This window comes from Pavona decussata, unplaced genomic scaffold (genome assembly GCF_977016875.1).
Source record: "Pavona decussata unplaced genomic scaffold, jaPavDecu1.1 SCAFFOLD_124, whole genome shotgun sequence".
NCBI classification, from domain to species: Eukaryota; Metazoa; Cnidaria; class Anthozoa; order Scleractinia; family Agariciidae; genus Pavona; species Pavona decussata.
The window spans coordinates 1,391,280-1,404,566 of record NW_028145538.1 but is presented as its reverse complement, the minus strand read 5'-3'; the positions used below and the strand labels follow the sequence as shown (position 1 = coordinate 1,404,566).

General features: G+C 39.5%; 1 protein-coding gene across 6 annotated transcripts in view; it reads left to right on the top strand.

The window, feature by feature from the left end:
- The window catches only part of LOC146469385 (uncharacterized), a 136,148-nt gene that overhangs the window by 51,638 nt on the left and 71,223 nt on the right, over positions 1-13,287 (top strand). The window contains exons 9-11 of one of the 6 annotated variants that reach the window (XR_014867237.1): positions 210-323; positions 2,091-5,651; positions 6,256-6,840. The exons of 2 other annotated variants lie outside the window; for them this stretch is intronic. Coding sequence is in view for 3 of the 4 variants with exons in the window: in XM_085123424.1 (XP_084979550.1) it covers positions 210-323; positions 2,091-5,627 (3,651 nt within the window). In the remaining variant the exon portion in view is untranslated. Of the gene's footprint in view, positions 1-209; positions 324-2,090; positions 5,652-6,255; positions 7,131-13,287 lie in introns of those variants that run through there. 3 more of the 6 variants (XM_085123424.1, XM_085123426.1, XM_085123425.1) reach the window with 3 other exon arrangements.

The window sequence follows — 13,287 nt, the reverse complement described above, 5'->3', positions numbered from 1 at the left end:
GAACAGTGAGCCTCATATGGATGGTTTTGAATGCCTTTGTCATACCATTTAACTTCTTATTATAATGCAATGACCACTCGTTATCTCCAATGTAACTCTTTTAAGAGTTACACCGGAAATAACACCGGAGATAACATCCTTAAAAGGATGTTGAAATTCTTGATCAGCTTTGTTTTTGTCGTATTTATAGAAATCTTAACCAATGTAAGATTGAGAAGAATAACCAGAAGTTGTTGGAAATAAGGCGCCGGTGTGAGAGGGAACAAGGCAAGCTGCAAGCTACTGGGAAAAAGGAAGCGAAGGATCCGTCTGAAACTCAAACAGTAAGTTTTAAGATCTCTTCTGTGTTTATTGGTTGAGAAAAACAAATTAATTTGCGGCGCTTATAGAACATTAGCAAACTGTGGCATTGCACCTTGTTGGTTGTTTCTCTTTATGCGGATTACAGGAACTTTTACACCTTGCATACTAGGAAACCCTATGAATGACCAGTGTCTAGGTTTCACTGACGACAATGCTTGGTAATCTATTGATAATGATCAGGCTGATATTTGTAAACGGGGACCTGTCAATTGAAATTAAGAAATCGTAACATTTTGTCATCCGGAAGTTGCCCTGGTACCTGGCCATTTGCTTTGCCCTTGTGATTCCACCAGCAGACATATGCCGGCAGGTTAAGGTGGATAAACGTCTGAAGCCGTTATAAAACAATTTTTCCACGCGTGTTCTGTTCATCGGATTAACTGAAGTGTGGCGCTTAAATGGTCTCGGTTACTGAGGTAACTGCACCAAAATAATTTACTTAGAAATCCGGAAAACTTTGTCTTGGCTGCTGGGGAAACCCTTGCCCTGGGGTCACCATACCTCCTGTAAACACAGCCCTTACTCACGTTACCTCTAGGTATCACAACAAGCAAACATTTTCGAGATTAACCCTGGGGTGTATAATACAAGAGAGGGGAGGGTAGATGACAACCACTTTAACGTTTTTGGATTATCTTTAGCATCTCTTACAGTGCAGGGTGGAGAAGGGGACAAGACTTTTACTGTCTATTCAGTTTTTAACTTGGGTCTGGTAAATTGTTTTCGTTTGACAAGTGGTGTTGTCATGGCATCCCAGTTTCAGATAGGCATGTTGCCTAAAATGTTGCGCTATATTAATTTGATTTGACATGCTTTGAACACCCAGTTAAAGTATCCAGATTTAGTATATACCACACAAGTGAATAGTGCTTTTCGTGCGCGGTGATTGGCTAGTTCTGAGGTGATTAGCCAAGTGCCATTCACCTCCGAACAGCTGAAGAGAAACAAGATGGCTTTCCGTTTCCCCAAGGTCAGTTAGGAATTTGTACTGCGGTGATTTACAATTTTGTTTTTAGGATGTAAAGCGTAAAGTGATTCGAGTCAGGTGCTCAGCACTTGAATCTCTTTACGGTGACTAAATTATCTTATCAACCCTGTTGATAAAACCAAACATTATATATGAAAAAAAAAAAGGCCCGAAGTGCAAGATAAAACTGAATTAAATGACATCAAGGTGGGCCCTACAATGATGGCTATAAGAAGACGGTGAAAATGTAGTAGGAGATAACCTAGTGAATGATAAAAAGAAGAAAGAAAACAGGGCAAACTTTCCATGCCAACCCGGAGGCTAAATTGTTTGCCTTCTTGTCTTCGAGACAACTCTACTTTTCTAAACAGATCTTGTTAACATTGTTCCTTTTTTTAAATTTTAAAGCCTCAATGTGTCTATCTTCTTTACTATCATTTTCTATATGTCGCTTGATTTGATTTAAAATCTATTCTAATATTTGAAGGCGAGGAACGACTGTTCCACATGCAGCTGTACATGTATGCTATTTAATTTTATCATGTTGCCGGGTGCGAGTGAAGGTGTTGATTAAGATGATGATTAAGATTAACTGTAAATGTACTCTCGTTCTTTTCCTTTTAAAAATCAAGTAGGGTAAACTGGTATTACGTAGTATAATACTTTACAGCTTAGTTAAAAAAAAAATCAGCAAAAAAGAATTCATTTATTAACCTACTGCATGTAACAGCGTCCATGATTGGTTTTTGATGTTTGACAGGACAATGGAACCTTTGCGGTCAAAACTGGTACTTATCACAGTCTTGGAGATTTCAAAACAGCCATAGACTACCACGAACGTCACCTAAAAATCGAAAAAGACGTTGGAGACATTTCAGGTGAAGGAACGGCGTATTGTAATCTAGGCTGCGCTTATTACAGTCTTGGAGATTTCAAACCAGCCATAGACTACCATGAACGTCGCCTAAAAATCGCAAAAGACGTTGGAGACATTTCAGGTGAAGGAACGGCGTATGGTAATCTAGGCTGCGCTTATCGCAGTCTTGGAGATTTTAAAACAGCCATAGACTACCATGAACGTCGCCTAAAAATCGCAAAAGACGTTGGAGACATTTCTGGTGAAGGGACGGCGTATGGTAATCTAGGCTGCGCTTATTACAGTCTTGGATATTTCAAAACAGCCATAGACTACCATGAACGTGGCCTAAAAATCGAAAAAGACGTTGGAGACATTTCATGTGAAGGAAAGGCGTATGGTAATCTAGGCTGCGCTTATTACAGTCTTGGAGATTTCAAAACAGCCATAGAATACCATGAATGTCACCTAAAAATCGCAAAAGACGTTGGAGACATTTCAGGTGAAGGAAAGGCGTATGGTAATCTAGGCTGCGCTTATGGCAGTCTTGGAGATTTTAAAACAGCCATAGACTACCATGAACGTCGCCTAAAAATCGCAAAAGACGTTGGAGACATTTCAGGTGAAGGAAAGGCGTATGGTAATCTAGGCTGCGCTTATTGCAGTCTTGGAGATTTCAAAACAGCCATAGACTACCACGAACGTCACCTAAAAATCGCAAAAGACGTTGGAGACATTTCAGGTGAAGGAACGGCGTATGGTAATCTAGGCTGCGCTTATCGCAGTCTTGGAGATTTTAAAACAGCCATAGACTACCATGAACGTCGCCTAAAAATCGCAAAAGACGTTGGAGACATTTCAGGTGAAGGACAGGCGTATGGTAATCTAGGCTCCGATTATTGCAGTCTTGGAGATTTTAAAACAGCCATAGACTACCATGAACGTGGCCTAAATATCGCAAAAGACGTTGGAGACATTTCAGGCGAAGGAACGGCGTATTGTAATCTAGGCGGCGCTTATTACAGTCTTGGAGATTTCAAAACAGCCATAGACTATCATGAACGTCACCTAAAAATCGCAAAAGACGTTGGAGACATTTCAGGCGAAGGAAAGGCGTTTGGTAATCTAGGCTGCGCTTATGACAGTCTTGGAGATTTCAAAACAGCCATAGAGTATCATGAACGTCACCTAAAAATCGAAAAAGACGTTGGAGACATTTCAGGTGAAGGAACGGCGTATTGTAATCTAGGCGGCACTTATTACAGTCTTGGAAATTTCAAAACAGCCATAGACTACCATGAACGTCACCTAAAAATCGAAAAAGACGTTGGAGACATTTCAGGTGAAGGAACGGCGTATGGTAATCTAGGCTGCGCTTATCGCAGTCTTGGAGATTTTAAAACAGCCATAGACTACCATGAACGTCACCTAAAAATCGCAAAAGACGTTGGAGACATTTCTGGTGAAGGGACGGCGTATGGTAATCTAGGCTGCGGTTATTACAGTCTTGGAAATTTCAAAACAGCCATAGACTACCATGAACGTCACCTAAAAATCGCAAAAGACGTTGGAGACATTTCAGGTGAAGGAACGGCGTATGGTAATCTAGGCTGCGCTTGTTGCAGTCTTGGAGATTTCAAAACAGCCATAGACTACCATGAACGTCACCTAAAAATCGTAAAAGACATTGGAGACATTTCAGGCGAAGGAACTGTGTATTGTCATCTAGGCAGTGTGTATGGCGCTCTTGGAGATTCTGAAAGAGCAATAGAGTACTTTGAACGTGAACTAGAAATCAGAAAAGAACTTGGAGAAATTTCGTCGGAAGGAAAAGCGTATAGTCATCTAGGTGTCGCTTACCACACTCTTGGCGATTTCAGAAAAGCCATAGACTACCTTGAACGTGCCATAGAAATTCAAAAACAAGTGATGGACAAAGTTGGAATTGGCCAATCATTTTATCACCTTGGTGCGGTCTCTCAATCAATTGGCGCTTTATGCAAAGCTACAGATTGTTTTCAAAGTAGTGTAACAACACTCAATGATGTAAGACGTCATCTAGTGTTTAAGGATGACTGGAAGATGAGCTTGCGCAATTTTCACCAGTATGCATACGTTAGTTTATGGCGTTCATTGTTAATGCAAGGCAAGATTATGGAGGCTCTTTTATCTGCTGAGCAGGGACGTGCGCAGGCTTTGAAAGATCTCTTAGAGTTCAAGTATGCATCCCAAAACACCCCAGTAGATTCTGGCACAGAAATGGAAACTATAGCTGACATTTCAAGTTTTCTTCCTTGCAGTACAATTTTCATAGCATTAGAGAACCAAGAAGTAATTTTGTGGGTTTTCCAGAAAGGAAAGGATTTTCATTTAAGACGAAAACAGATCCCCGGTGGCCAAGTGGATGTCGACACTTTCTTGAGCTCTTTGATGTCGACCGCAAGGCAGGAAATTGATGTAAGAGCTGTTATCAAATGTGAGGATCGTTCATTGGATACTGCAGGAGAAGAAAAGCATACAGATGAGAGATCCCCTCCTGACAAGAAACGAAATCAATCCTCGAATCTCCAGAAAAGTGCTCTAAGTTTATTATATGAAACCATCATCAGTCCTATCCAAGATTTGTTAGTTGACAATGAAGTTATATTCGTTCCCGAGGGTCCTTTGTGTTTGGCTCCTTTCCCTGCATTCATGGACTCAGATTCAAAGTACCTGTGTGAATCTTTCAGAGTGCGCGTGACTCCATCGCTGACGAGTTTGAAGTTGATCGCCGATTGTCCAGCAGAGTACCACGTTAAGACTGGGGCGCTTCTCGTGGGTGATCCTTGGGTGCAAGATGTTACTTTCGAGGGGGATAAATTACAGCAGCTGCCATTCGCACAAGAAGAAGTGCAGATGATTGGGCGAATACTTCACACTGCACCTCTCATTGGAAGACAGGCAACAAAGAATGAAGTGTTGAAAGGACTCTCTTCGGTTGGTTTGGTGCACATTGCAGCACATGGGAGGATGGAAACAGGAGAAATTGCTTTAGCACCAAACCCTATACCAGTATCACGGGATCCTGTGGAGGAAGACTTCGTTTTAACAATGGGAGATGTGCTGAATGTTCAGATGCGAGCAAGACTTGTTGTGTTGAGTTGTTGCCATAGTGCCCGTGGGGAGATTACGGCTGAGGGTGTGGTTGGCATCGCACGGGCATTTTTGGGTGCCGGTGCTCGTTCTGTTCTGGTGTCACTGTGGGCGATTGATGACGAGGCCACTCTGGAGTTCATGAGAAGTTTCTACCAGCACTTAGATCAAGGAAAGAGTGCCAGTACAGCTCTGAACCAAGCCATAAACAGCATGAGAGTATCCCACAGGTGCAGTGAAATGAAGCATTGGGCACCGTTTGTACTCATTGGTGATGACGTCACAATTGACTTTGCTGGAAAGGAATAGTTGACCATCCAGTTGACCTGGAATGTAAGTAAGCTGATATTGAAATGCTGAACTGTTGTAACTAGAAAAGTCACTATCATCTCTTCATTTGCTTTATTTTAGTGCTGATTTAATCAAAAATTTGAAATCCGATTTTTTCCGATATTTAAAGAAAACAATATCACACTTTTCCTGACAACCAAGTCCGTTTTCCAAATGTTGGTGTTTTTCTTCTTTGTTCTTTTTTTGTTTGCTTGGTTGTTTTATTTTTATCATTCAAGATTGTTTTCCAATTAGAAAATGCTTGATGCGAAGCCAGTAAACTTTCACTCCAAAATAAGTTAGCCTTTCATATGGCCTTACTGATGGCCAATATGATATTTCCTAGAGTTTTGCGTTTTTGCAGCCAGTTATAAAAACATATGGTAGTGTGTGACTTGATCTGAAGGCGATTTAGTCTCCATCTGAAAATGTGTTCATGCAGTTTTTAAAGTTGTTCTAGTGAATATCTAAATCCTTTTTAGAATGAAAAGGCATAGAGCGACCAGAAAGAGAAAAGACTCTGTCACTACAGCATTATTATGAGTGATTATTTCAAACGTTTCTAGTTGTTACTTAAATGTATCTTATTGTTGTTTTTGCTTTGTAGCTTCTGAATGAGGAGCTGTAATAAACGAAGGAAAGACCAGAGGATCATTTATGGTGGGTTACATGACTGGGGATCATCATGACAAGACAACTACGATTAGGAGCTGGTTGAAGGGACTGTAAATAGCTTGTTAATTTAAAGTTTTGCAGGTTAATTTCTGATTGTTTAATTAGGAAACGGTTATCAAAGGTCCAGACTCCCTTTTAAAAAAGTCTGTGCTCTACCTGTAAAAAATGTAATATGTTCATACTAAAGAAGGAAAAAGCATCGTAGGTCTAATGGATCAAGGAATGTTATCAAGATTTTATATTTGATGCAGAAATGCGATAATTCCTTGCTGCTGGAACCGCTAGTTGGATGAATGTAAGGAAAGCAAAAAACAAGACTCGGTTGGTCTAAAGTGGTGCATTTATTTCAATTATTCTGTTCAATCCGTACAGTGCAGTAGATGAAAGCAAACAATGTTTCAGAGGCATAATTCCTCAAAATAATTTTATTCTAGTACGCAGAAAAAAAAAAAAATTACATGTTGATTGTGCTAGGTACTTTTACTACTGTCAACCGTGACAGACATTTTTCTTAGTGGTTACTGTAAAATAGGTCGTATTTGGACCCTTCTAATCGAACTTCCTGGAGCTGCCCATGTACTATACAGTTTATTTTAGTTATAGTTTTACACAAGGGTGGTAGTGTTTCCACGATTTTGGTAAGAGTCAAATGTGAAGTATCTGAGACTTTTTCAAATTTTTCAAATTTTCTGTTTACACAGATCAAATAAACGAGCCCTCCTCAGTGAAAAATAATTTATAAAAAGGAAAAGAACAAAGAAAAAAGAAACCAAGTGTATTGAATAAAAAAAAATAGGACAACTCTTTCTCACAGTTTTAATTACGTCGTAATTGAATAATTAAATATTAAAATTCTAGTTCCTTTACGAGGTTTAGGTGAATATAACAAAATAAATTATTCATTCATCTCTAAGCCTCAATGTTATTTCTGTTGTTTTATCAGGGCCGTACCTAGGATTTTTTGTCTGTGGGGGCAAACTCGGCACACCCCTCATAGGGGTCTACCGTATGTAGACAGGGTTTCTAGTTGAACATTAATTTTGTTTTCACTCCTACACAGAAAGTTGCCTCTACGACGTTTAGAGAAAAAAAAAACACACCGAAGCTTTTTGTTTTAAATTGCCATGACTTCTTATGGAGTTAACATCTTGTTTAGCTTGAAGCAAACATTGTTTCTCATTTTAAAACACAGTCGATACACTGCTGTAAACAAAGGGAGAAAATCACTGAGCTTCCACAATACAAACGCACTATATCAGTGGAGCGAAGCATTTGCAAAAACACAGTCGTTATTTAAATACAATTCAAGCCTTTTCAGTATTACTGTGACACGTTGCATAGCTCTATAACACGCTACAACGATTACTAGAGAACCAAAAAACCAAATAGCCGTGCCAAGAAACACAACTCCTTGTGACAAACACTAATAGTCGGGCCCGGCATTGCAACAATTACAGAATGAAGCTCATTGCATGATACAGGCAATGATTAATTTCTGTCCTAACATTACACAAATCTCAACAAGAAAGGCAGTTAAAACTATCAAGCACTTAAAAGAGCCAAGCCAAACCGAGCTGAAATGCCCTATGTGGCATAAAAACACCGTCGTTGAACACGCGGAATAAGAGATCATATTCAAAAGGAAGAGAATTTGTTACAGCGAGTTATAGCTTTTTCTGCGCGCCTAATTTACACCTACTTTTGTTGTATTTGTTTGTGCTACGTCTTTCATACCTTTCGCCCCCACACCTTTATAGATCATTATGTATGTAAATAGCCTTTCTGTCACTCCTTTTACCCTTTTAAGCCAGTTTTCTTTGTATAAGTTTTTAGTGTGCGCGCCATTTTCAGTGTTGTAAAGTTGTGTTTCGCCGTTTTTTTGTTGGTCGTTCGTTTTCAATTGTTTCTCAGTTGCTTATTCCATGTCGTTACTTGTAGTATTTTTTAACATCTTTTATTTAATCTTTGTATTTCAAGAACCGTTCTGGTACGGATTTGTTTACCGTCGGGATGTGTTTGGAATGGTGAAGTTTTCGAATAAAGTGACAAAGTAGAGAGCTGAGTGTAATTAAGCGGCTACAGAATTCAAAAGAGAAAACTCAAAAATCATTAGGCGCAAATGAGCTGTCGGATGATGAACATGTGATGGTTAAATCCAAACCCGCTACAAATACTTGCGAGCAGGGCAGGCTTTTAAAACCAATTTATCTCTGCAAAAAATATACTTGTATAACCTAGATTTAAAAAGACTAAAACACACGCCAGAAAGTGGCGTAGGCTTGTCAGTCTTCATTTACACACCAAATTCTAAACCATAGGCAGCACAAACTGACAAAATCATTATTTTCATAAGAAAACCGGTACTGGCTTTTGCTTCAAAAGATTTTCCAAAATAATTATTTGGAATTCACATTGAAGGAATATTTTTTCAGTCAATTAGTCGATTTTCTTGTGATCAGTGTGATGTTAGAAACAAATTGAGTTTTCCTGGCGGGGGCAGCTGCCCCCTCTGCCCCCGCGCTAGGTACGGCCCTGTTTATTCCGCTAAACCTCGTAGCTAGGTACGAATTTTATTATATCGATATTGGTCTATTCATTTCTGTTACAACTGCCATTTCTTCCACTCTTTATCTGTTGATGCTACAACAGTGCAACATGAAGCAGAAAGCTCGGAATATTCGTTCAAAGTGAGTCAGCCGTATTTTCACTTATAGCACTAAATTTTCTCCAAGTCTGATTGGTTTAAATTAATCACGTGACGTGATAGTGTTCATCCGTGGAGACACGGTCAGCGAATAGTGTCCGTCCGGCGAAAATGCCCGGATGGATACTTTTTTTTTAATTTTTATTCTGCGTTATGTTACAATGTTACAAGTACTAACACTAATGACATTACTATTACAATTACAACAGTTCACAACTCTACACCTGGACTGCTTACGGTTACAGTACTGCGCATTAAGCACAATTTACTACAAAATACATATAAACTTTTACATGTTCATTACTTCTGTACTTTATAATAAATAAACAAAGTATAATCTGACATATCCAAAGAATTATTATACATTATAATATACTAGAATAGATAATTCCAAATGAGTCTTAATATACATTTTTACTTCTAGGATTTATTTTAACCGTCTTTTTGTCTAATTTCATATAATTAAATTCTGCTTATCTTTGGTGAAAGAGAGAAATAACGAGCATAAAGAACAAAAGTTAATTATACTGCTTATAGAAACAAGATATTCAGCAATGTAAGGCTAACCGTAGATAGAAGAAGAGGTAACGCGACACGATACTTAAACGTGGCTATGTAGCATGACTGTCTTGTGTGCGCAAACATCTCCCATTTATTCTTCCAGTTCACTAACAAACAGGCTGTTTTCACAGCATTTTATCCTGTACATCTTTCATTCGTTTTGTTCCGATCATTTTAACTTTTCTCCTTAAAGTTTCAAATTGATGAGCTGCAAATTCGAAAAACCAGTCTCAAAGACTTTTGTGCGGAAGAAAATTGAGTGATGAACGATAAAAACAATATAATGCTTCTGTCTTGGGACTATCGCTCTAGCTAATAGTTGCCCCTTGGAAATTTAATGTTCACAAGCCTATGGTATTTGTTTTAAGAACATCAAATTTCCGCAGGGCAACTATCATCCGATAGTCCCTCGACAAAAACACTCGATTATTTAAATAGGATCACTGTAATAATCTGTTATATGAAAGAAACAATGACCTCGGGTAAAAGCAAGATATAACGTACTATGTGAAAATATGTTTAGCCGGCGAAGACTGGAACCTCAGTCTCCTGCATTCAAGACAGAAGTGACAATCACTACACTGCAGGCGAATCTACAATCGGAAGTGCGCGAGATAGAACAGCTTTTAAAATCTTATTCCTTCAACAAGAAAATTTGATTTGCCTTGTCTCTCCCCACCCTGGAAAATTGCAATGGCAACCTAACGAAAGAAGATGAACCAACATTTCGTCCAAGTAGGGGGGGGGGGGGGGGGAGGGAGAAGGGGCTATTCGACTCATTTTATATACTTAAGAAACTGGCGATAAAAGGCCGGAGTCCTTTAGCCTCAAAGGTTGAGAAGTCAGTTTTTTCAAGCACGTTGTGAATCCCTTGCTAAAGCTCAAATGATTTCTTTGTTCAAATGCTAAAATGATTTGAATTCCAACAAAAGATTTCTCTAGCCAGCGATTGGTAGTCTGTGTACAGCCGCCCCCTCCCCTCAAGAAAAATTTCGAGTGCAACATAGAGAATAGAAGACGTCTGCAGGCAGGCTAGCGATTGGTAATGCATCACCTAACGCAATATAATATGCCTCAACTGAAACTGGGGAATATTAGCTTTTATCAAGCTAAGGGCGCTTTGAATTTAAGTTTAATAGCCAACGAGGCGCGTAACATCGAGTTTGTTGTAATCATCTCATTTTCAACTAGACCACGAGTAGTCCCTTATTCTCTTAGGACAGTAAAACGAGCGGGGCACGCAAGCGCACCCGCGCGTCGCGTCTCCTCGCGAGAGGCGATTTTCGCGCGCGCTCGCATGGTTCCCTCACTTTAGTATCCCCAAGAGAAATAAGGGACCGTTAGTTGTCTAATTTCCAACAAGCAGGAGTGAATTGCTATTTATTTAGAAAATAGCCAAGAAACTAAATGTTGCTTGGTCTTGTCGATGTCATTTTGCAAAAAACAATAGAAGACTTCAATGGCGCTATTTCTCGAGCGTGGTATTTAACAATTATTCCACGAGCGCGCGTTGGATATGAGATGATAGATAGCCAACGAGGCGCGTAGCGCCGAGTTGGCTATAATCATCTCATATCCAACAAGCGCAAGTGGAATAATTGTTTTATTTAAAACAATCAAGAAATATTGCTAGATCTTACTGATTTCGCTGTGCAAGAACAACCAGAAGACAATTTAGTGGTCGCCATTTCTCGGCCATGGTATAATGGCTCATATACCATGGCCGCTAAGCCAATCAAATCGCTCGAATTTCATTATACAATGATTCAGTTTTTAATAAAAGCTGATATCACATGACCGCTAAGCCAATCAAAACTGTAGAACTTGCATTGTCCAGTAATCCAGTTTGTAACACAAAAGATCATACTACACAAGTGCCTTGTACCTTACAGATTTCAAATTTGAGTTACACCAGTGAAACGGCAGACATAAATGGAAAATTTTGGGATGGAGCGGGGGCATCCAGTGAGAACATTGAAGTAAATACTCAAAATTTTGTCTTCTGGGCTCGGTTGTTCGAAAGTCGATAAACGCTAATTCACGATTAGAATTTAATCGAGGTTTTCATCTCGCTTGTTAAAAACGGTTTAAAAGGTTAATTTTGAGCTAAAGGTAAAGAAAAGTCGAAGAAAAAGGGCCAAAAATCGCTTGGAAGAATCTTTATTGACAAACTCGGGTCAAAGTTTGCGTTAATCCAGGATTAGCTTAATCGGGCTTTGAACAACTGGGCCCAGATGGTTTTCTCCTCATTTGAAGTCATATTTGCGTATGATAACACAGATTGATCTGTTTCGGCGGATGCCTTGGCCTAGGAAACGGAAAGAAAACAGAATTTTAACCCCCAATTTGCCAGCTGTTGTTTATTTTTCGAAAATACTATATTTACCACCTTCGAAAACGAAAGGAACTAGTTTTCCAGTGTCACGAAATCTCCAGCTAACAATTTGCCGAAGAAAACTGTAGACTTCATTAACGAGTAAATCCGAATTTCTGAGTTGATTAAGGACTTCCGTACACAGATATACCCCGAAATAAACTGTTGGGTGCCCCTGGTGGAAGGAGGGTTTACTGTGGGAAAAGACGGGCGGTGTCCGCAGACAAGCATCCATCTACATCTCAATGACTCAGTTCAAAATCCGTAAACGGGCATACGCCAAGTTACAAACAGTTACTAAGAATTCCCGACACTTAAAGCTGGAATTGCATTTTCCTGTCCTGTACCAAGAGATAAAAATTTTTGAGTGCGTCAATGAAAAGTGTTTGATACTAAATTTAACTGAATTAAAGTTTCTTCTCCGAAGTCGAGCAATGGCATCCAGCATAAAATCTTTGTTATGTATGAATATTCTGATTATATGACTTTACTGAAGTCAAGTTGCGGTTTATTACACATTAATGTTTAGTCCACATCATTTCTTTCAGTTACTTACAGTTATTTACAGTGTCCCCAATAAACCAGGGGCGGGGGAGAAGACTCCTCAAATTTTCGTATCAGAATCATCCAACAAAACTTGACGTCACATCCGGTCAAATTGGCGCCCTGCAGCCTCTCTCGGCGAAGTCGAATGATGGCGTCTGGGTCGGGCGTGATTTCTTCGGATTTTTGAGCCATCAGTATCAGGAATTGTGAACTGTGGATATGAAAGATGTTGTAAAGATATTGCTTCGACTTCATGAGCAAGGGTTTTCCAAAGGAGTCATTTTTTCTATTGTTTTGACGGAAAATACGAGACAGCTAAGCGTCGTGTCATGGCGAAAATTTCACACTCTCAAAACGAGTGGTGTTCAGACTTTTGGCTCTTGTGGCTTCTGATCGTTCGAAAGCTGAAATTTTAATAGCCTATCCCGAGTGCAACATAATGGAGGAGACATCGTCAGTCATAGTTTGCCGTGTTAACATCGGGAACCTAATTATCTCTCGACGTGAAGTGTTGGAAGCCTGTATCATTGAAGCTGTTCCAATTGTCTTCGTTGTAAGAGACTCGTAATCTTCCAGGTGAGTAAATGTAGTTATCTTCATTTCCAGTTCTTTTCTGCCGACGTGAGTACCTTTACATGTGGGCTTTAGAGTAATAAGTCGGTTTTGTGCTTCGTAGTTCTTTAATAAAGACGCCAGGGACGTTCAATTAATAAACAGCTATAGTAATTCTCTTATCTGAAATGCATTTCATATCATGTTGTCCTGCCAGTGCAGGCTTG